General features: G+C 37.1%; 1 protein-coding gene and 1 long non-coding RNA gene across 15 annotated transcripts in view; one reads left to right on the plus strand and one right to left on the minus strand.

Moving 5' to 3' along the window:
• LOC136030606 (uncharacterized) overlaps positions 1-21020 on the plus strand; it is a 311523-nt gene that overhangs the window by 118114 nt on the left and 172389 nt on the right. The window lies entirely within an intron of this gene.
• The window catches only part of LOC136030519 (modifier of mdg4-like), a 66950-nt gene that overhangs the window by 44537 nt on the left and 1393 nt on the right, over positions 1-21020 (minus strand). For 9 of the 14 annotated variants that reach the window (XM_065709621.1, XM_065709604.1, XM_065709612.1 and 6 more), the window contains exons 2-3: positions 7479-8064; positions 5061-5256 (exon numbers count right to left, since the gene is read on the minus strand). In XM_065709621.1, the coding sequence (XP_065565693.1) occupies positions 5061-5256; positions 7479-8030 (748 nt within the window). In that variant the 5' untranslated portion in view covers positions 8031-8064. Of the gene's footprint in view, positions 1-69; positions 397-5060; positions 5257-7478; positions 8065-21020 lie in introns of all 14 variants that reach the window. The other 5 variants (XR_010618333.1, XR_010618337.1, XR_010618332.1 and 2 more) reach the window with 1 other exon arrangement.

Consider the following 21020-nt stretch of genomic DNA (forward strand, 5'->3'; position numbering starts at 1 on the left):
ATAGTAATATTTTAACAGAAATCTGTCCATAAACAACTACCTAAAACATCAATAAAAAAAAAGTCTTACTTGGCTTGTGTAGCTCTCCTTTTTCATCTTGAAAGTCCTTTTTAATTAAAGTTTTTTTAGCCCTTCTTATTCGTTTCCGTGGCCCTGCTTTGAACCAATCACCATGGCTCCCTTGATGTCCTTTCGAGACTTGGAAAGAGTTAGTACTTTTTTTAATAACAGCCCTGGCAGTGCATCCAAATTCACGGCAAATAAGGTAAGTTGCAGTCGAAGTTTCACTCTTCACTCTATATGAGTAACCATCAGCAAAGATGAAATTTCCGCCTCGGCTGGTAGGAATTCTTGTTAACAGTCTTTCCTGGATTATAGTTTGTACAGCTTCACTTGCTAAAATGAACTAGGCTCTCGCTTTTAATGGTTTTAAAATTATTAAAGCTTTACGTATATATTTTCAAACTTTTTACGAGCAGTAACTGTGTATATATGTGAATGTAAATATACAAGTACAAGGGATGAAGCAAAGCCCACTCCTATACTTTTGTACTATATGTAAATATTATATACATATGAGTGTCTGTGATAAATATTTTACAGAGCACACTAAAATTTAATTTGATTGTCGATAGTATTGGGTAATTTGTTAGTATATGCTTGCAAATAGGTTTGAATCTCATGTTATATCAGTGAACGACGTGGCAGTCGTCAATGCCACGAAATTCAAACCTTCTAACATCTGGTTTATTGATGCCCTTCTGGATACTGTCAGCTAAAACGCATCTTATTTTTTCCAAAGACAACCAGGCTTATTACTAAGACGGCTATCTCCTATTCAAAAGTTATCTAAATTCTAAAAAAATGAAACTTTAGGATGTTAAAATGTCCCAAAGCCGGTCAGGAAATGAACAGAATGTAGCTCTAAAAACTGTGACTTGCCTGATTGCTTAGCAAAAAAAAAAACACTGCAATAAATCTAGGCTATGCATTAACATCGATATTATTAAAGTTATTCGAGATTGAACACTTCAAATTATTAGTTAATTGACTTACCTACAAAAAAATCTTTTCGGAAGACCGATTGAGCTATCCTATCCTGTTATATTTATCCTTTTAGTCCACAACTGACATGTCCTCAAAATCCACTTTTTCTTGTGACTATGACAACTTCATCTTTATGACTTAATTCTTACATATTCTGACTAGCCTACATTTATTCAATATTCCAACTGAATATAACGGTTGTATCATCCTATTGATTGTTGTATTGGTAGACGCACAGTAACATATAAACGGGTGTTATAACCGTTTTGTTGGGCTGTTTTGTAAACAAGCAAAGTATCCGTTTGTTTTTTTCAAGATGCAGTGTGGCAACAAAGGAGAGAATTTACGCAGTAAAATCTTAATATATGTATTTCACCCCAAAAAAAAAATCTAAGATGGAGCCAGGGGCAAAAACATTTTTGGTACTTTAACCTTGTCTTTGCTAGAACTTAATTCTAGTCTGCATGAATTTATGTACGGACAGTAAAATTAATCTTTGAGAACTACCTCTGAACTGTTTCTGGTAAATGCTAGAAGTATATCATGATTGCAGCGAACGCTGTAACCAAATAAATAACGAAGTTTAGCCCATAGAAACAGAAAATTCAAAAACACTTTTTGAAAAAAAAAATCATAAAGAAATGGCTACTAAACAACATTAACGTTAATATTTAAAACGGTAACTAATTGATTCGCCCACCCCTTCATGCATTTTTTACACTTATGTTGGTAGCATGTCTGCCTCGTTCACAAGTTTTTATCAAGTTGTTTTTGGCATTCCCTGTCGTTTAGTCGCCTTCGGTTGCCACTGGCAAAGCAAGCTGGCCAATCTGGATGCTCCTATGCAAATCACATGATTAGGTGTCCCCACCTTCACTGTCTGATTACATCAGATATTCCGGTCTAGTTCGTGGATTGGCGAATTTCCTATTTGGTTACTGTATTCGTCCAATTAATATGTAAAATATGTAGGCACTCAATTGCACTAAATACATGATGCTTTCTAAGCTTTCTCCATTTTGTAATTTAATAATAGACTTAATAAATTGTATCCCTAAGATTCCTTTATCAAAGATTTGCGGATAAAAATTCGATTCTAAATAGCAACCCAAATTTTTAGCGATACCTGAACTGAGATAAAATACAAATAATCTCAATTTACTGGGAAACATAAGAAGATTGGGAATTGTTCAGCAAAGAAAATTGTGGTCAGATAAAACTTAGCTAAAGCCAATTTAAGTGCATGACGGTTTGTAATAGTAACCTATTATTGACGTTTGGAATGCCGAAAATTGATTGTTCAAAAATTGAATGCGACTTATATTTTGTTTGGTCTATAAATAAGGCGCAGTGTGGCTTTGCGTGGCTAAACAAGACTTAATACGTAACCAAAAAATTTGAGGGTTGGTCGTTTCATTATAAGAGCCTGTAATCCAAATATTTCATTTCTGATGTTGAAAATTTCATGTTACTGGGAGACTTAACAAACCATTTTGTCTGACAAAGAGCCTCTGAAGTTAACATAAATAGCTCATATTTCGCCAGGGCTTTACATTTTATATTACAAATCCATTACGACCAAAACACTGTCTTGACGACGCTACCAGAATAGGGCATTAGTCCTATACTTTCATGTAACATAAGTACAGTATTGAGAGTATAAGCAAAACATAAACTATCAATAGAAGACCATCAAATTAATGTACATTGATGTGGTACCAAAACAGTTTCGACTTATTGTTGACCTGGCTGTAGAACCTGTGAGACAAATGGCAAAAAAACAACAACACCGCGTATACTCTTTTCCTGAGGAACAGATACCAATTGACAGTTAAAAGAGAAACACTGCTAACAGGAAGTTTTCAAGATTGCCCTCTTTCCCCAACAGCTCTCAGGAAACTAAAGTTGAAAGACAACTTTCCTCTCTAAATGATGCCTTACGTCATACAAAACCAATATAACGCTGAAGAAAATGCCGAAAACCCACCACTACTCCCCTTTTCACCTCTTTATCTAAACCGTTATCTTCCTGAGCCTTCGACGTTGAAAGATCAGTTATTCCCTCCCACTGGACACTCAATCATCACTACCATCTGTTACCTTGGGTAATGGTTGTGTTCCTCTGGTCCTACTGCCTGTGCGAGAAGCAACCTACCCATGAAATAATTAGGGAAATCTTCCAAAGACAGGGATGAATTACAGCTTAACCTTCTCAAACCTTATTTTTCTTTGTCCTACTGAAAAGCATGAAAAAAAAAAAAGACAAATTACCCCTCATTTAATCCCCAACACAACCAGACACAAACTCTCAAAGGAAACATATTAAAACAAGCAAAATCACATACACCTTTCCTCGCTTTCTACTTGCAAATGCTGCGACTCTAAATTTTAAAAGAAAACTGCGAAACTGAATGTTAAGGCTGGGGTTTTAGATTTGGACATTATAGCAATTAGTGAAACCCAGGCCAAAAATCCATCAATTCTAGGACTAGCATAGTCAAAAGAGGCAGTACAGCTCATCCAGCTACCAGACTTTGTGTGGTAGAAATAGTGCAGTTTTTATTTTTGCCTGTAATCCAATGAATTGGAAGAAATCCGGTCATCTTGCCTTTTTCTATATTTATACTGTTTCCAGTATGAGTTTTCATTGGTCATCATAGGTCATCTTTATTATTCTCCAGGCCAGCCAATAGAACAGAGGAGAAAACTTATTGAGGGAATATACATTAGTGTGGACTATCTTTATAACAGGTACAAGATACAAGGATCTTGCCTACATTTCGCATATCAGGTAATGCGATTAAAATGCGCCTTAATCATATTTGTTGCAAAATGAAACTAAAACAAGTAGTAAGTATCTCTACTTCAAGTAGGGCCCACGTTATATCTGATAAGCACCAACATCTAAGAGTTTTATAGCAAACCAAATACAGTTCCTCTACCTTGTCAAAGCTACCATATCTTACTGGTCGTGTACCGTAAATTGACGTCTGGGTCTGGGACCGACGTTCCAAATTGACAAGATATGAGCAGATGTCTCTGATGTATTGCGGGTGCAGTAAAATCTCTCTAAGACTGGTCAGTACGAGCACGTAAGGACTCAGATAAACAAAAACTTAAAACTGCAACTTCGTCGCATCTACAGTCATGCCTACCTAATAGGAGGAAACTGAGGGTTGGCCGTACCTAGTACAAAAATGGCTCTAAATCTCTGGACTTAAGATTGGAAATTACATATATATATATATATATATATATATATATATATATATATATAAATTATTCTACCAGTTGTTCATTTTTAAGAAGGGAGTTGGCCTACCCTCCTGAAAATTTAACTTATGATAGAAATCCAAGTAACTTATATTTTAAACCAAATTATAGTTGTTGTGAGTAAATAAAAACAAATATAAATCATTAACATAGCTATAAAGAAAAGTCCATTGAAAGAACAAAGAGCAAGGAGATTTACTGGAAAAAATGCCAAAATACAGCCCATTAGAGGGGTCCCAGTCCTTTGCTTGTGATCCTCCTAGACATGCCAGCGATGGAAAGAAATTATAGCATCCCGCAACACAACATTTTCTTTAGAGTAGGTTTTTTGTTAGTAATTTTTCAGTCAAAATTTGGAAATAGCTAATGATTGGCAGTCACTAGGTGCAGAAGAAATTCTTCTCGTACCAACGTGATTAGGTAATATGGCTACCTAGTCTTATACGTAATTGCTACAAATACCGTAAAAAAGAGAGAGAGAGAGAAAAGATAAGCATTGTTTGTAATGGAATCGAAACATCGATGGGGAATCATAAATACAATCAGGATCAGGAAAATTTCTAGCAATATTCCATCATCTATATGAAAATGGAGCGTCATGAGTTCCTTTATGAAACTCAAGCGCGAAGTCTTAGGTTGTAGATTGGGCTATTGGATACTTAGGTATTGAGCACAGAAAATTTAAATACCTGAGATGAAATAATAGGTAGGTAGGGAAAAACTGAACAACTAGGGCTTACGTTCTCCGGAATGGTCGTTACTTTGTAGCTCTTGTCCATATACTGGAGTGGAAAAAGATATATCTTGGCTATATACACTGCTAGAAGCATCAGGATTTTCCACAACACTAAGGTTGGTTTCTGATTCTTGTACCAAAGATTCCTCCTCTACTAAATGTGTTTCTTCTTTAACTGCTGCCGGGTCGTCAAGAGTACTCTGAAAAACATACTTCACTGAAATAAAAAAAAAAAAAAAAAAAAAAAAAAAAAAAAAAAAAAAAAAAAAAAAAAAAAAAAACAATAAGAGGAAAAGCGGTAGTAACCTCTGCAACATAGCCACATTTTTTCAAATTTTTGAAAAGCACAAAGAAGAAATTAAAAGTTGTGAAAGAGAGGGAGGTGGTTCTACACTATTTCTCGTCATAATACGAGAACACACTGTAATCTAAAAACTGTAAGAGTTTGGAATGAAACATTTAGTTTCCTGGAATTTTTTAGACCAGCTTGATGCTTTATTTGCTGCAATCTAGAAATTCTAAAGTGAAACAACATAAACACCAATCACGGGAACTTGCGGTTTTCTGAAGCACTACCCCAATCCTTTAACTTGCTGTTGTTGACTTTACAGCTAGCCTAGTAAATAGCATGAAAAAGAAACAAACCAAAACTGGACCAAAAATCAGCTTCTCTTCTATATTCACTGAAAATAATTTTGGAAAAGTCGATCCAAAAATCTGAAATTATGAGCTTTTGCTTGTTCAGTGGAATTTTCGATTTTGATGGAATTTTTGAAAATTTTACATATATGTAAAACTTGGGTTCATAACAAGACCAAAATAATTGTATCTGTGATCCGAATCTTGAAGCGGGGGAATAGGTTTTTCAGATCTTCTTATCAGGGTATCTATAAGAAGGGTTTGTCAGACCTCAAATCAACTTAAGAGGAGGTAATGACCTATAGTATTATTTGTGGTTTCTTCTTGCCTAGATAAAGTCCTGGGTTTCTGGAGAACGAGTTCCCTAAACTGTTGTCATCAAGAAAACTACTGGATGAAGCCATGGGATCTAAATAAAACATCACTTACTTGACAGAAACCATCTGCCCCCTACTAAATGTTACTCGACGTAGGGTGACCTCTACCTCATCTATCCACTTTGGTCCAAGGCAAGTGACTAGGTACCTGGTCATGGTGCTTTCTCTTCTATTAAGAGAAACCATAAGTTATGAATATTCGATATACAAACCCAATGCAACTTTTTAAAGGATGGGGAGCTAATCCATGTCATTGGGGAGAGTGTGGGAGGGGGTCAAAATCCAACTTGATGAGAAGTAAGAGTGAAAATTCTAGCTATACATTTTGAGTGCCCAAACAAAATCCAACCTCAGCAGGGAAGACAGCTCCGAAATTAGCATACCAGGGTATCTACAACAAGCAGTTCCCTGATCTCAGGCAAACTTGGGAAAATTTAGAGCAGCCTAATTGTTTTCGACTGCACCTTTTTATGCTCAAACCCAACCAGGCTCCAGAGGGGTAATCGAGATAGGATCCTGAAACTCTTGTCATCATGGCATCAACAAGATAAGTCAGGTGAGTCTCAACCTTGAATGAAAATACTCGTAGTACTTTTCAAGCTTTGACTGGCTTTATACACTGATGAAATTGAAGTAAATTAAGCTTTTCCTGAAGCATTAATCTATAAGAGGTCCCTATATTCCTATTATCACGATGTCTTTATAAGAAACATTCACCGACCATTTTTATTGACTATTTTCTCTCAGAAGTCAAAATATCCACAAACTGCAAAAAATTTTTGAGATTAGGCTTGAGAATTATGCTTCAACTGTTGAAGAATAATACAAGACCATAACAAGTAGGGGAGGGGGGTAGGGTGTGTGAACTCCCCCCATCCTCCCCGAAATGTTTATCCGACTTGTAAAAAAAAGTTACAAAAATCAAAATAAACAAATTTTTGACGAGTTTTTAATGTTTATTGTAACCCCCTCTCCCCGAAAAAAATCCTAGACATGGCCCTGCTTCAACAATCCAACATTACTTCTTTTATAACTCTGTAATAGACCAGCTGATAAACTTTCCTTTTAAAAACGCGGGTCTCTTTTATCATCCATTTTGACTGTAATTCTGCCCACTGGGATGGAGTATTTAAAATTACTAGCTTATGGGCTTCTGCGCAAGGCTGTGGTAGCTATTAAGGATACATTTTCTTGTGCATTTTGAAAGCTTGATATAATAGTTAAAACCATGCATTCAGTCCCAAAGAAAAAATGTTTCCATCCTTGCAACAGCTCAGTTATGCTCATCATTGAATCCAGCTGTAAAATTCAAGTAAATTAGCACAGCTGTGCTGGTCTTTCTTATGGCATTAGCAAGTTATTCTATACAAAACAAAAATAATAACAACAAAAAAAAGTAGCCTTACCTGACCAATATCAACAGTAATTGCTTTTCTTTGTTCATCCTCTTCATAAGTTTCGTCTATTTCATGATGAGAAGTAAGGTTTTGTTCATTTTCTACTTCTTCTTCAAAATCCCTGTTAATATTATACTTGTACATTTTAGGACATGGTTCACCAGAAATGTTCATAGGTTCATCTGGTAATGAATGATTCACCAAGGATTCTTCTGACTCTTTAAGTCCTTCTATACAATACTTTTCACCAGCCCTGACTACTGCCCCAAGAAAAGATTGATGCACTTCAATCTCACCACAATATATAAAGTCAATCAAAGCTCGAAAAGTACTATAACTAATATCATTCAAAACAATAACAGGATTTGGCTCTTTAAGATTAACCAAAATATTTCTAAAATAAGAGCTTGCAGCAGATATGATAATTCTGTGACACTTAATAAATTCACCATCAATAACGAATGTCATATCTGTCAACTCTTGAGAAGCAAATAGATTCAAAAAGGAGCTTTGAAACACAGTGCCATACTTGTTCCACTTCAGGCAATATCCACGATCCATTTTCTAGCATTTATTTGATCAACCAGACGAGAGCCTATAAAAAAAAAAAAATGAAAACTGCAATAGAAGCCAATACGCTAGTGAACTTGAAAACATCAGCTAACTTGCACATAGACCAGCTGCTTAGGCAGAGATCAGATAGATAGATAGATAAATTTATTGCCCATTCGAAAAACGGTGCAAGACCACAAATGAAGTAACACAATAAACAAAAAGGAACAAAAACTTAGGTACTATAAAAATACACGAAGACACTTAAGGACAAATCACGATGGCAAGGCTACTGGACTCGACTGACTTGAAAAGTTCCGTCTGACACCTAATGAGAGCTGCAATGGGATCTGCAACACCAAACCGACGTGACATTGACACATTTCCTGTCCAAGGTCTTAAATTGAGCAGAAACTTTACATATTTATAATAATCTGACCGCATCTGTCTTTTGTCACTTTCAGAAAAGTTATTCCAAAATGGAGACATAGCTATAAAATGAGGTATAACCAAAGCAGTGTATAGTCGCGCTCAAATCTGCCGGTTATTATTATTTTCTTCTTTTTTTTTATTTTTTTTTTTTTATTTAGAAAGCCATAAGCTTTTCTCGCCTTTTATCCGAAATGATTTATCTGTAGGGAACGTGTTAAAACCATACTCGACCCAATAGATATTCCTAAATAAACAATAGAATTGGATAAAACAACATCATCATCACAAAACTTGACAACACGGTCCCATGAACTCGCTCCTTTTCTGCAAAACGCAACAACTTCACTTGTGTTAGTATTAAATGTGAGACCGATCTTTTTTATATGCTGTGCTAAGTGTATCGAAATTTTCTTGAATTCTAGAAAAACAACGGCTCGTGTTTAAAATATAATCCGCATAATTTAACAATGAGAACTCCATTCCAGGGAAAATAAAGCTTATTTTTACTAAATTCTGGCTCTCAAGGACGCTATTATTATACAACAGTGGTGACGAAATAGCACCCTGTCGGATCCCTTTCCTCACTGGTACTGAGTTATGCAGAATAATTTGTCCACTTCTAGAAGGCACTTCAATTCGGATAGAAAGTTTATTATACATTTTACGAAAAGTTAAAATAACCGACCAGTCCACGCCACGTATATGTGCTACAAGTAATAGCTGAGCATGTATTTCGAATGGCCTTCATTATAGAAGAGGAGTGGATAAGTTTTATACTCAAAAATGATGCAACCTTGATGCTATAAAAGTGAGCATCCAAATCACAAGGTAATTCAAAATAAGTTTCCTCAAGTTTTCTAGCCTTGGCTTGATCATTTTAATCAATTTGAGACTAGGTCTCCCAGACCAGTGGTTCACTTAGCGAGTGCACCTTCTAATGCTCTGCACACACGGAGGTTATTTGTAAAATACCATGCCTTAACAGCAAAAGCGCTGGTTGCCAGAAAACATGCAAGGTAAAGCAGGCTTATAAGACCAGCAAGTGAAAATTTTCCAGCTACTTGCAGATAATGCGTGAAAAAGCAGGTTATCAGAGGCAACGCATTAGCGTTGCCTATAATAAAGAGCTGTAAGCCTTACTTTTATTTTTTTAGAATTACTTCACATGGATGGACTAGTTGTAGAAACCATGGGGCTTATTTGATTAGAAATTGAAAGTTCAAGAGCACTTTTTAAAGTCAAAATTGATTGATGGGCAACCAGACGTCTAGCTTGTCCTTTTTGCTTAACCCTTTCCTATGGCCTCATAAGACATTGAATTGAAGTTTCGATATAGCCATTTTCTTCTAAATAGTCAAAAGGTTCAATAACGAGCTAACGAGCAATTGGTTAATAAGTGAAACGTTAACGATTAACGTTAAAGAGTTAATTTAACTATGAAATCTTTCAGAGCAGACAACTTAGAACCAGAAGAAAGAAAGAATTCTATCAATATGTCAATTGTCAACTAAACGGGTAAATATATCGAAATAAGATAGCCTAATTGGCCAATCGAAAAATTCGCTCCAGTAAATAAGTCAATAATTCGGAGTGCTTAATCTCGAGGAATTTTAGTTATAAAATATTGATGCACAGCTTAAATTTTTAGGTGTTCAATGATATATGCGTTTTTTTTTTCAATTCATGTCTGGTAAAAAGATGATCAGGTTTTGTTCGTACATAATTTTCATCATTTAATAACTAATTTTTTTTTTCTTTTTTTACTCATTTTGAAGCGAAATAATGATTTTTTTTTGTCCTAGCTACAGTAATCAGGAAATCAACACTTTCTTGAGCTTCATGATGATATATTTTTTTTCTCCCATATTCTGCTGTTGTTCTTTTTTACACACGTTCCATGTTTTCGAACTTGGTGCCTTACTAAGCGTTAACACTGCATTGCTTCATTGTTGATGCAGTCTTTTAAATTAAAAATTGAGCTCCCGGGTTATGCAAATTTCTACTTGATCTATTTAAAGAATCACGATTCATTTTTAATGTTCTTGGCACTTTAACGGAAGTTGTTTTTTCAGCTTTAATTAACAAGTTAAATTCAGCTATGGAGCCATTGGTAGCAGACAACTTCCAATTCCCACCAACTCTCTATACTGGGCATGTTGTCAGAATTGGGCTGTGACAAGCCTACAGAAAATATACCTAGTAACAAGGCAGCAACAGAGACGATTACTCATAATAAAGAGCAAAGCAAGTTAATGAGACCTATTCTCGTTAATGTAACTGCTTTCAGTTGGGCATTATATTTATTAGCAAGACTGTTTTCGTCTCGCCTCGACAGTCTCAGGATAGAAATCATCATAAGCATATCAGCATAGGCAACACTATAAACAGCTTCAACTCAAGTCTTCTCCGTTGGTGAAGCAATATTTTCAGGTAATTACCTATTAATTTTGGCATATTTGGAGTGATAAAACCATCTTTTTGAACAGGTAGTTTGAGTACACTATGTAGAGTTGATTCATTCACCAGTATTGCTCCAACACCAGTTAAAACAGCAGCTTTTACAGCTATGAACCATGGCATCTACTTATTTATCCTACTTAAGCCTTGGAAATAAAAGTTCTTTCAATACCACCTTCACTAGTCAGAGACAATGCTATAGCGGTGCCTATAGTAAAGGCCATGCGGCTTCAATATTTTATTATTTTTCATTTTTCCAGAGGCACTAAATATGGGATGGGTCGTTGTATAAACTTGGGAAGGGGCGCCTTAGATTGAAAACGGGAAGCTCTAGTGCCCTTTTTAAGAGTCAAAAGTGATTGGGGGGCAACTAGTCCTCCCCCAAGCCCACTTTGCCCAAAATGCATATTGCATCCGATGGAAATTCGTGATAGCCATTTTGTTTATAATAGTTCGAAACTCATTTAACAATACCTCCAGGGTCAAGACAACTCCAAAGGACCAAGAGGAACTAGCCCCCTCCCCCAGTCCCTTTTTTCCCCAAATGCATGCAAAATCTTAGATAGGTTATTTTTTTCAAAATAGTCTAAAGATCATATAACAATGGCTCCAGGGTTAAAGTAACCCCTAGAGCCCATGGGCAAGGGTTGTAAGTTGTCCATTGACAATTTGACCAACAACTGAATCCGCAAGATCACAAGGAAAGGATAAAAAACTGAGAAATGTAAAAAATAATTGTTCAGGCTACTCTATTATATGGTTTTCATGAACTAGCCCTGTGGCGTCTTCATGGAAAAAAAAAGAATTTCCTTACAAAATATTGCTGAAAATGAAGGGGTATTAAGAAGGTTGCTGTAAATGATGTTGTATTGAGGAAACACAAAATTATGGGAGCATTTTAAATCATGTACTAAAAGTGCAAAATATGCATCTCTTCCAGTGGAAAATGATATTATTGGTAGTGTAGGCAATGTCATTAGGGACACAATTTTGAATAGAGCAAAAACTACGAAGTGTTTGTATATTGGCTGATGAAATGAGTGGTATAACTTCAAAACAAAAGCTAGTTCTTGTCGTCTATTTCTATGATGAACATCAAATAGAAGAAAGTTTTTAAAGTTTCAGCACACCAAATAACTTGACTCCATAGGTCTTGCAAAATAGATTATTAGACTCTGCATAGAGTTTGGATCAGACATGAACAAGTTAGTAGGAATTGGCTTTGATGTAGGTAGTAGCATGTCCGGTTTGTACAAGGGTAACCAAGCAGAGATGCAAATGCAACATCCACTTGCCATTTACAACAATTGTGCTTTACAGTGTCTAAACTTAGCCCTGGTGTAGGCGTCCAGACTGGAATTAATTTAAATGATATATGGATACTTGTAAGGAGTTGTTGTTTTTTCCTATTCTCCAAAATGAACTGAGTCATTAGCTTCTGCTCTGCCACAAAAAAAAGCTCCTTTGCTTTTGTGACACATGGTGCATTGAAAGGCCTGATCGTACTGTCACTTTCCCTGCTATTATTGGAGTGCTGAGGAGCTTTGTTGACAACCAGTCCAATTCAGGTCCAATGGCAAAAGCCAACTCCTCAGCAGCTGCCATTATTAAGTTCAACTTCATTTTCCCTCTGATTCTGATTCCTTTTTCATCTCCGTTTTTCAGTAACATACTTAGTTGCGGGTAAATTTCTAGACTTCTGGTAGCTTTCAGCTAGTATCCCCACCCCCCAAAACGAAAACCCTAAATACACCACTGGTTAGGATTAATAGTATATTTATTTTAGCGGCAACAATTGGGGAAACAAAGTAAACATAAACCTCCCCCACTAATTTCCATGAGTTGACATTAAAGGGTTTTTTTATGTGATTTTTGCCCTATATTAAATTACAACCCAAATGCTAAGCTAGCTTCTTTTTTTTTCTGTTTTGCTATCTGATTTATATCTTCCAGTTAAGAGATAAATTACGGGGAGCAAAGTTCTAGTTGAGGGTTTCATTATTATCCTGGAAAGTAGCAGAGTTAGGTGAACAAACCTTTCAGGAGTGGATATAGGATCTAAATATTCCGCAAAGATGTTGTCAAACTACCCTCTCCACCCTATCTTGATCTCAAGGGCTTGGAAAATTGCATTGAAATCCCGTCTAGATTTCGACAAAAAAACGTTTTACCTTAATATTGGATTTCCTGTCTCTTTTTCATTGGCTCTAGTTTTAGAAAATATAGTTCAGATCATTTCAGTAGGATTTTAAGTCATATCATGGCTTTAATCCAATGTCAAATTCGAGCAAATGTATGGCACTCAAAACACTTTCCTGGTACCTCATTGAAGCGGTAGATCCATTTCTCTAGGTTCAGGTTCAGATTCATTTTATTAACAAAATAATTTACAAAATGTCCAGAGCCTGGCTGAGAAGACAAATTCGTAATGCACAGGATGGAAAAAACTTCTTTAAATAAATACAACATCCATTTTCTCGCGTTACAACGCGAGAAAACGACAAATTTCGTTTTATCAGCGTTAAGAGCTAGGTAATTTGACTCAAGCCACAATAGAAGATGGTTGAAAGCTTCTTCCAATGCAAGTTTCAAACAGCTCACATCTTTCCCTACAACAGTGCACGCAGTGTCATCCGCAGATTGCAAATTTAAACCAAATATTCTCATTGAATTATTCAGGTCGTTCACATAAATTAAGAAAAGTAGGGCACCAAGTATTGAAACTTGCAGGACTCCAGCGGTATTAGATTGACGTGCCATTTCAGATGAAACATCACCTCCATCAACATAATGAGAACAGTCCTTAATATAAGATGCTATTAGGGATTTTGCTGGCCCTCTTATACCGTAATGATCCAACTTATGCATTAAAATATCATGAGATATTAAATCGAACGCTTTTTTAATGTCAAGAAAAATGGAAGCTGGAATTTCTCCACGGTCAAGAATATCATGGACATACTGTGTTAGTAATAGGACCGCATGATCGGTGGAGTGACATTTGCGAAATCTGAACTCAAGGTTATTTATCATTTCAAAATGATCTAAAAAACGCACTATTCTATTATACAGACAAAGTTCAATTATTTTAGGAAAAGCCGGAGGAGCGAAAAACAGGAGCGATATAGGCCTATAATTTGAGGGATTTGTTTTCTCTCCTCCTTTGTAAAGAGCCAATATTCTCGAGTCTTTTAATGACGAAGGAAACGTCCCATTTTTAAATGCCAGGTTTATTATATGACATAAAATGTGTGAGATTTGGGGGAGTATTTCTTTCAACAGAAATGTCGATGATCCATCAATACCCTCAGAATGACCATTTTTCAAAAGAGTAACTACATTCTTTAATTCTTGTTCAGAAACTGGTGTTAAAAATATTGACTTATCATGTGATGGCGGAAGAAAATTTCTAGTCATTTTTATTTTGACTACTTGACCCTGATGAGGTAGCAGACTCAGCAGTCTTTCCCCTATTTTAGCAGAATGCCGGTTTAGGGCATCTGCTATTTCCTTCTTATCATTAAGAGGTACTTGATTTTCAGGCATGCACATTTCATCTGGAAAACTTTGGTCCTTCCTCTTAATAAGGCATTTGTTAATTAGAAACCAAGTCTTTTTCGGAGAGAAACGAACTTTCTCAAACTCTCGTTCATAATAATTCCTTTTTTTCCAAACGAAAAATTTTTGACAATTGACTTTTATACCTTTTAAATTCAGAAATATTTTCATTAGATGGACAGTTAAGTTGCCTCCTGAATAACTGAGTTTTAGTCTCACCAATTTTTGAGACCAAACGTCTCAGACCAATCTTTTTCACCGGGCATGTTTCATCAAATATTTCCTTAAACTCCTTTAAAAATAAATCCATGACGTGGTTCACATCCTCCGATTCGAAAGGTCCATTATCATTCATAATACTTAATCTTTCTTTTAATAGTCGTAGCGTATTTTTATTGAGTAACCGTGACTTTTTTAGAAAAATTTTTTTTATTCGGTTAAAGCTTACTTTTTAATTCAGAAAACAACACGAAATGATCAGAAGAGTCCACCAACACTATACTTATTAGATTTGCCTCGAAATTCGTCATAATATTGTCAATCAGTGATGCCGACGTTGCAGTTACTCGAGTTACTCCACAAAAAACTCCATTTTTATAAGACAAAAACTGTCAAATACCAGTACCTTTTGGAGGGGGAAAAGGTGGAGATAGTTTATTCAAAACAACTCCTCCATGGATCACTGAATCTTTGACTTTATTCCTGAGAGTTTCATTCACCTAATCCAGCTACTTTCCGAGATAGACAAAAGCCTCTTGTCAAGAATTTTACCATAAATTTTTAGTTTTTTGACTAATTTGCTAGGTAGAATATGAACATACTAACTGTTAAATCTATTTATGTTCTTTCTATATATATTAATTACTACCACTGCAAATTTCCTTTTGACCTCTTAAAAGGACCCTTAAACTGACACCTTGTTCCTTTTTATGCTTCAAGAACTAGGATTTAAACATGCCATTTAGCTCTAAATAATGTTTCAAAGGCTGAAATTTCAAAGTCATATATTCCCCAGGCATTGATATGCACACATGGTAAATCCACAGTTTATGGTAACACAAGAATTAAGAAGTTTTTAAGAAGAAAAAAGGACAATAAAATAAAAGTATCAATAATAGACTCCTTAGTTTATACTTTTTCTAATTTTCTTTTACTGATTTATTAATACCAAATATGGTAGGTTCGATGGACAACCAATTTACCTTGTTATTTGCAACCCCAATAACATCCCTGTCCCAGATTTCCCAATTAAAAATTTTACCCACAGATGTCTCCTTTCATAGTTGATAAGGCTGATCTTGAGTCCTGATTTGAACAACCTAATCCGACTAAACCAATTGGCAGGAGCACAGGTTGGGCTTTGAGTTTGGAGGGGGTATAAAGGATGTGCCAACAAATGCGGACATATAAGCTAAGTTAGCCTAAAAACACAGGTTATATTCCAAGGTGTTAGTGCTTTGTGGTGACACCTTGAAATTGGGGGAGAGCCCTCCACCCCTTCCCTGCCTATTGCGTCTGATGGAATACACCCACAACTTCAAAAAGAAGCTCAAGCCCAGTTAACACAGCCACTATCAAGGGTATTCCAAAAATCAATTGACAACAGTCATAACAACAGACTGGGAAATAGCCCATATCACCTCAATATATAAAGGCGGAGACAATAGTAAAGCTTACAATTATTAGCCAATCAATATCACCTCTGCTGATGGAGAAATTTTAGAACATATTATGAATGCAGTCTATCTCAAACATCTGATCAAAAATAGTCTTCTGTCAAAACACCAACATGAATTCAGACCAGACAGATTGGTGGAAGAGAAATCTGATTAACTTGTAAAATTATATAACCAAGTTCCTCAATCAGGGATTTCCAAGTGGATATAGTTGCAATATCATGCATAACAAATACATTAATGCTGTGACTGAATGCAAGGTGAGGCCAACTGACAATAGCAATGAAGATGACAATGTCTTTCTATATCCCACAGAAGACAAAACCAACAGGACAGGGATGAGACTCTTATTACATTGGAAGTGAACCACTCCCTGCCTGTGAAATTCAAAGTTGAAACAGGAGCACAAGCAAATACTTTACTTGCCAAGTGTTTTGATGCCTTACCACATCCTCCCTCACTGAAACAAGGTACTCAGAAACTCACTAGCTACTGTGGATCAAAAATTCCTGTCAGAGGTATATGCCAGCTGAGCTGCAAGCACAAATCAAGTAAAGCTGAAACCTTACCATTTGTTATTGTTTAAACCAACTTAGTGATGATTCTTGGATTCCAGTCAAGTATTGACCTGAAAATAGTGAAACTTGTCCTGAATGTCAGCAAAATTGAGGAAAACACTTGCAACAGCAACAACAGCATGCATGCATTCAACAAGACAAAAGAGGATGATATAATCAGCAACTACAAAGACGTTTTCCAAGGAATAGGAAAGCTAGATGGAGAGTGCCATTTGCACATGAAGGTTGATGTAGTCCCTATAGCATACCCAGCAAGAACAATCCCATCATCACTTCAAGGAAAACTAGAAGCAGAACTTAATTACAGGGAAGAACAAGGTATAACTGAATGAATCTCCAAACCAACTGACTGGGTTAATTCATTGGTCACTGTAGAAAAAAAGGACAGCAAACCTATGAATATGTATCAACCCTGATGAACCCAAATGCCATTCTATCCTATCCCCTCCCTGGAAGATGTCACATCCAATCTCCACGGAGTAATTTATTTGAGCAAGTTGGATGCAAGATCAAGGTATTGGTCACTAGTCTTAGATGATGAATCTCAGATCTAACCACATTCAGTATCATCTTTGGCAGATGCCATTTCAAATGGATGCCATTTGGCATGATATCTGCCCAAAATGAGTTAAAAAGAATAACTGAAGAGGCTTTTGAAGGATTAGACGGTTTTGCTGTTATCATTGATGATCTTCTATTTTTTGGGTCAATCTTTGAGGAACACAATAAGCAATTGACAGCTATACTTGAGAGAGCCAGAGAAAAGGGCATCAGATTCAACAAAGGGAAATATCAATTTAGTTTGACCTACTTTGGACATGCTATTAGTGAACAAGGAATACAGCCAGACCTTGACAAACTTGAAGCCATCAACAACATGCCTATGCTGTCAAACCAAGAAGAACATACAACACTGTTGGGAATAGTAAAAATTACCTTGCAATATACAGTCCAAACCTATAAACACAGGAAAAAATCCTACACAACTTCAGCAAATCCACAAAATTCACATGAGCCAAGGAACACAATGAAGCCTTGAAAAATATCAAAGATTCAAGAGTCTCAAACTAGCATACTTTGGCCACTCATACAAGTCAATTGATCTCACTGTGGATGCTTTGTAACATGGTCTAGCAGCATATATCTTGTCAAATATTAATGTTATTGCATGTGTGTCATACTCTCTCAGGAAAGCTGAACAGAAATACTCACAACTGAAGAAAAAGCAATATGCAATAGTATTTGCTTCCAAGCACTTCACATATGACAGGTATGTAAAAGTAACAACAGACTACCATCCATTTGAGACTATCCTCTAAAATCCACTTCAAAAAGCCCCTCTCAGAGCTCAGCAAATCATGCTCCAGATTCAACCCTGTGATCTGGAGTTCATCTACAGACCAGGGACAGAAAACTGCAGTTTTCTACTATGCAGTTTACATACTATCAAGGCTATACCTCCCTGATGCTGACAAGTAGCTCCATATAGAAATTGAAGTGTATATTCACCGGATTACATGTGTTCCTCCTGTTAGTGAAGCAACACTCGAGGAAACATGACTCCGCACCAAGGAAGACGAACATCTGATTGGTCTCAAGGAAGCCATCCAAGGCAGGTGGCCCAGTGCTAGAAAGCAATGTGCTACAAATCTTCTTGCACACTGAACCTTCAGCGCAAATTATAATAAATGAATGGCATCATATTCAGAGGTGACAGAATTGCATTCCCCTGAAGATGTGACCAAATCCTCAAGCTACTCCACATATCCCACATTAGTATGAAAAAGATGAAAAAAACACATCAGGATGGTCGTTTACTGGCCAAAGATGAACAGTGACACCAAAGCACTGATCATAAACTGCCCAGCCTGCCAGAAACATAGCCACAACAATCAGAAAGAGCCTCTTATAAACTCACACATTCCATTAGCACCATGGCAGCATGTAGTCTCAGACATTTTTGATTGGAACAAAGGAAAATACCTTATAACAGTGGACTACCACACTCATTTTTCTATAAGCTTACAGGCTTAGGAACTTTACATCCAAGGAAATCAACAGCAAACCCAAAATGCCTTTTGCCCAACATGGCATTCCTCATACCATCATGACAGACAATGGAACACAATAGGCATCCTCAGAATTTTAACAATTTGTGGAGGACTGGGGTATGAAACACAAAATGTCCAGCCCTATCATTCCTCAGTCCAACAGGTTGGTAGACAAGACTGTTCACACATGCAAGAACATCTTCACTAAGTCAAGTGAAGGTGGAGATGACACATACCTGGGTCTTTTAGAATACAGGAATACACCCTTAGACAGCTACACTGCTCCTGTGCAGCTCCTGATTAGTTGCCAATTACACTCCACCTTACCCTGCACAGAAAAACACCTGTTGAAACAGGTGGTTCTGGCCAACAAATACCTGCTGAATAGAAAAGATGCACAATCAAGACAGAAATTGCAGTATGACAAACATGCCAAGCCTCAGCCTACACTCCACTCAGATGACACTGTGGCTTACCAGAAACAAGCAGACAGTCGGTGAAGCACTACCACCATCATGACACCAGCAGCTCCCCCAAGATTGTTCCATCACAACCAAAGCTGGAACCACACTACAGAGGAAATGGAAGAATATATCAAATGTCTTATCATCACCCCCATACAAAGCAGAAAGTACAGTGGGCAGAATACTGCCACTCCACCAGTGAGCAATCAATCATCTGATTTACCTTGTACAGATGAGACACTGCCTACTGCATCATCCAACATCAAGTCACCCAACAGAATAACACTGTCCCATACCATCAATAGCCCCAACCCAATCAAAGATAGCACACCAGCAGAGGCATCAGTGACCCAAATCACATACAGAAGGTATATTAAGCCACAAATCAAACTAAACTTGTGACCTTAACCAACTCTTAAAAGAGGAGAAGTGGAAGTATGTACATAGTATATATATTGCCTGGTGAGGATTGAGCAAAACGCCTTCTCCCAGATATGTGCTAGTAGTACCATGCACATAACCCCTTAGTGTTATGCATTCTGAATCAGCAGTTTGCCTCAGTGTTTTCTAAGGATGACCTCCAATCAACCCTCTCACCAGCAGAACAGGCTCACACTCCCTTCCCAATGTTACAATCACCAATCACATTTGAAGAAGTAACCAAACAGCTTAAGGAGCTTGATGCCAACAAATTGACTGGACATGATGGTCTGAGTCCATGACTGCTGAAGGAACTAAGCCCTGCTATTCCAGTGCCCCAGGTAAAATTATTTAACTTGCCACTAACACAAGGAAAGCTTCCAAGGGATTGGAAGAAGGCAATAGTCATCCCAATTCATAAGAAGGGTAGCAAAACTTCAGCAGCAAACTATAGACCTATCAGCCTTACCTGTGTGGCATGCAAGGTCATGGAGAAAATTGTCGACAAATGCTTCATTAACCATCTTGAGGCTAACTCACTCATCAGCAGTAGCCAGCATGGTTTTTGTTCTAAGAAATCAGTGGATACAAACCTTCTTGAGTCTTCTAGTCTTGTAACTGACCTACTAGAAAAAGGAGTACCAGTGGATATAATCCTGCTGGATCTAGCCAAAGCTTTTGACAAAGTTTGTCACAGCTACCTCATTCATAGACTATGCACTTTGTCTCTTAGTCCAAAAGTGATCAGTTGGATTAAGGATTTTCTGAGGAACAGAACACAGCAAGTGAAAGTGACCACTGGACCAAACAGTCACGCACTCTCTAATGAAGTCAAAGTCACCAGCAGGGTCCCCAAGGGCAGTGTCCTGGGCCCTACCCTGTTCAATATATACATAAATGAGCTAGCCCTTATCACCAGTAACAAAACCACTCTCTATGCAGATGATTCAAAGCTCATAGGTCCTGCCAATACCCCTTCTGCCCACCAATCCCTCCAAACTGATCTCAACCACATGTGCTCCTGGGTCAAAAGATGGTTGCTGGAATTCAATGCTGAAAAATGCAAGGTCATACAATTTGGACACAATAACCCCCAACAACAATACCTAATGACCCAAAACCCTGGGAGTCACCACATACAGGAGCATGTTCAGGAGGTGAGAGACCTTGGAGTTATTGCAGACTCCCAGTTGAAATTCAGCTCCCACTCACAGAAGATCTCAGCCAATGCTAGCAGAGCCCTAGGCATCATTAAATACAGCATTACCAGCAGAAGTAGACATGTAATCACCAAGCTCTACAAAGGACTGGTAAGACTGTGTTTGGAGGTGGGGACCATCCTGGCCCCCCTCAATTCGAAAAG

The sequence above is a fragment of the Artemia franciscana genome, chromosome 1, assembly GCF_032884065.1.
Source record: "Artemia franciscana chromosome 1, ASM3288406v1, whole genome shotgun sequence".
Classification (NCBI taxonomy): Eukaryota; Metazoa; Arthropoda; class Branchiopoda; order Anostraca; family Artemiidae; genus Artemia; species Artemia franciscana.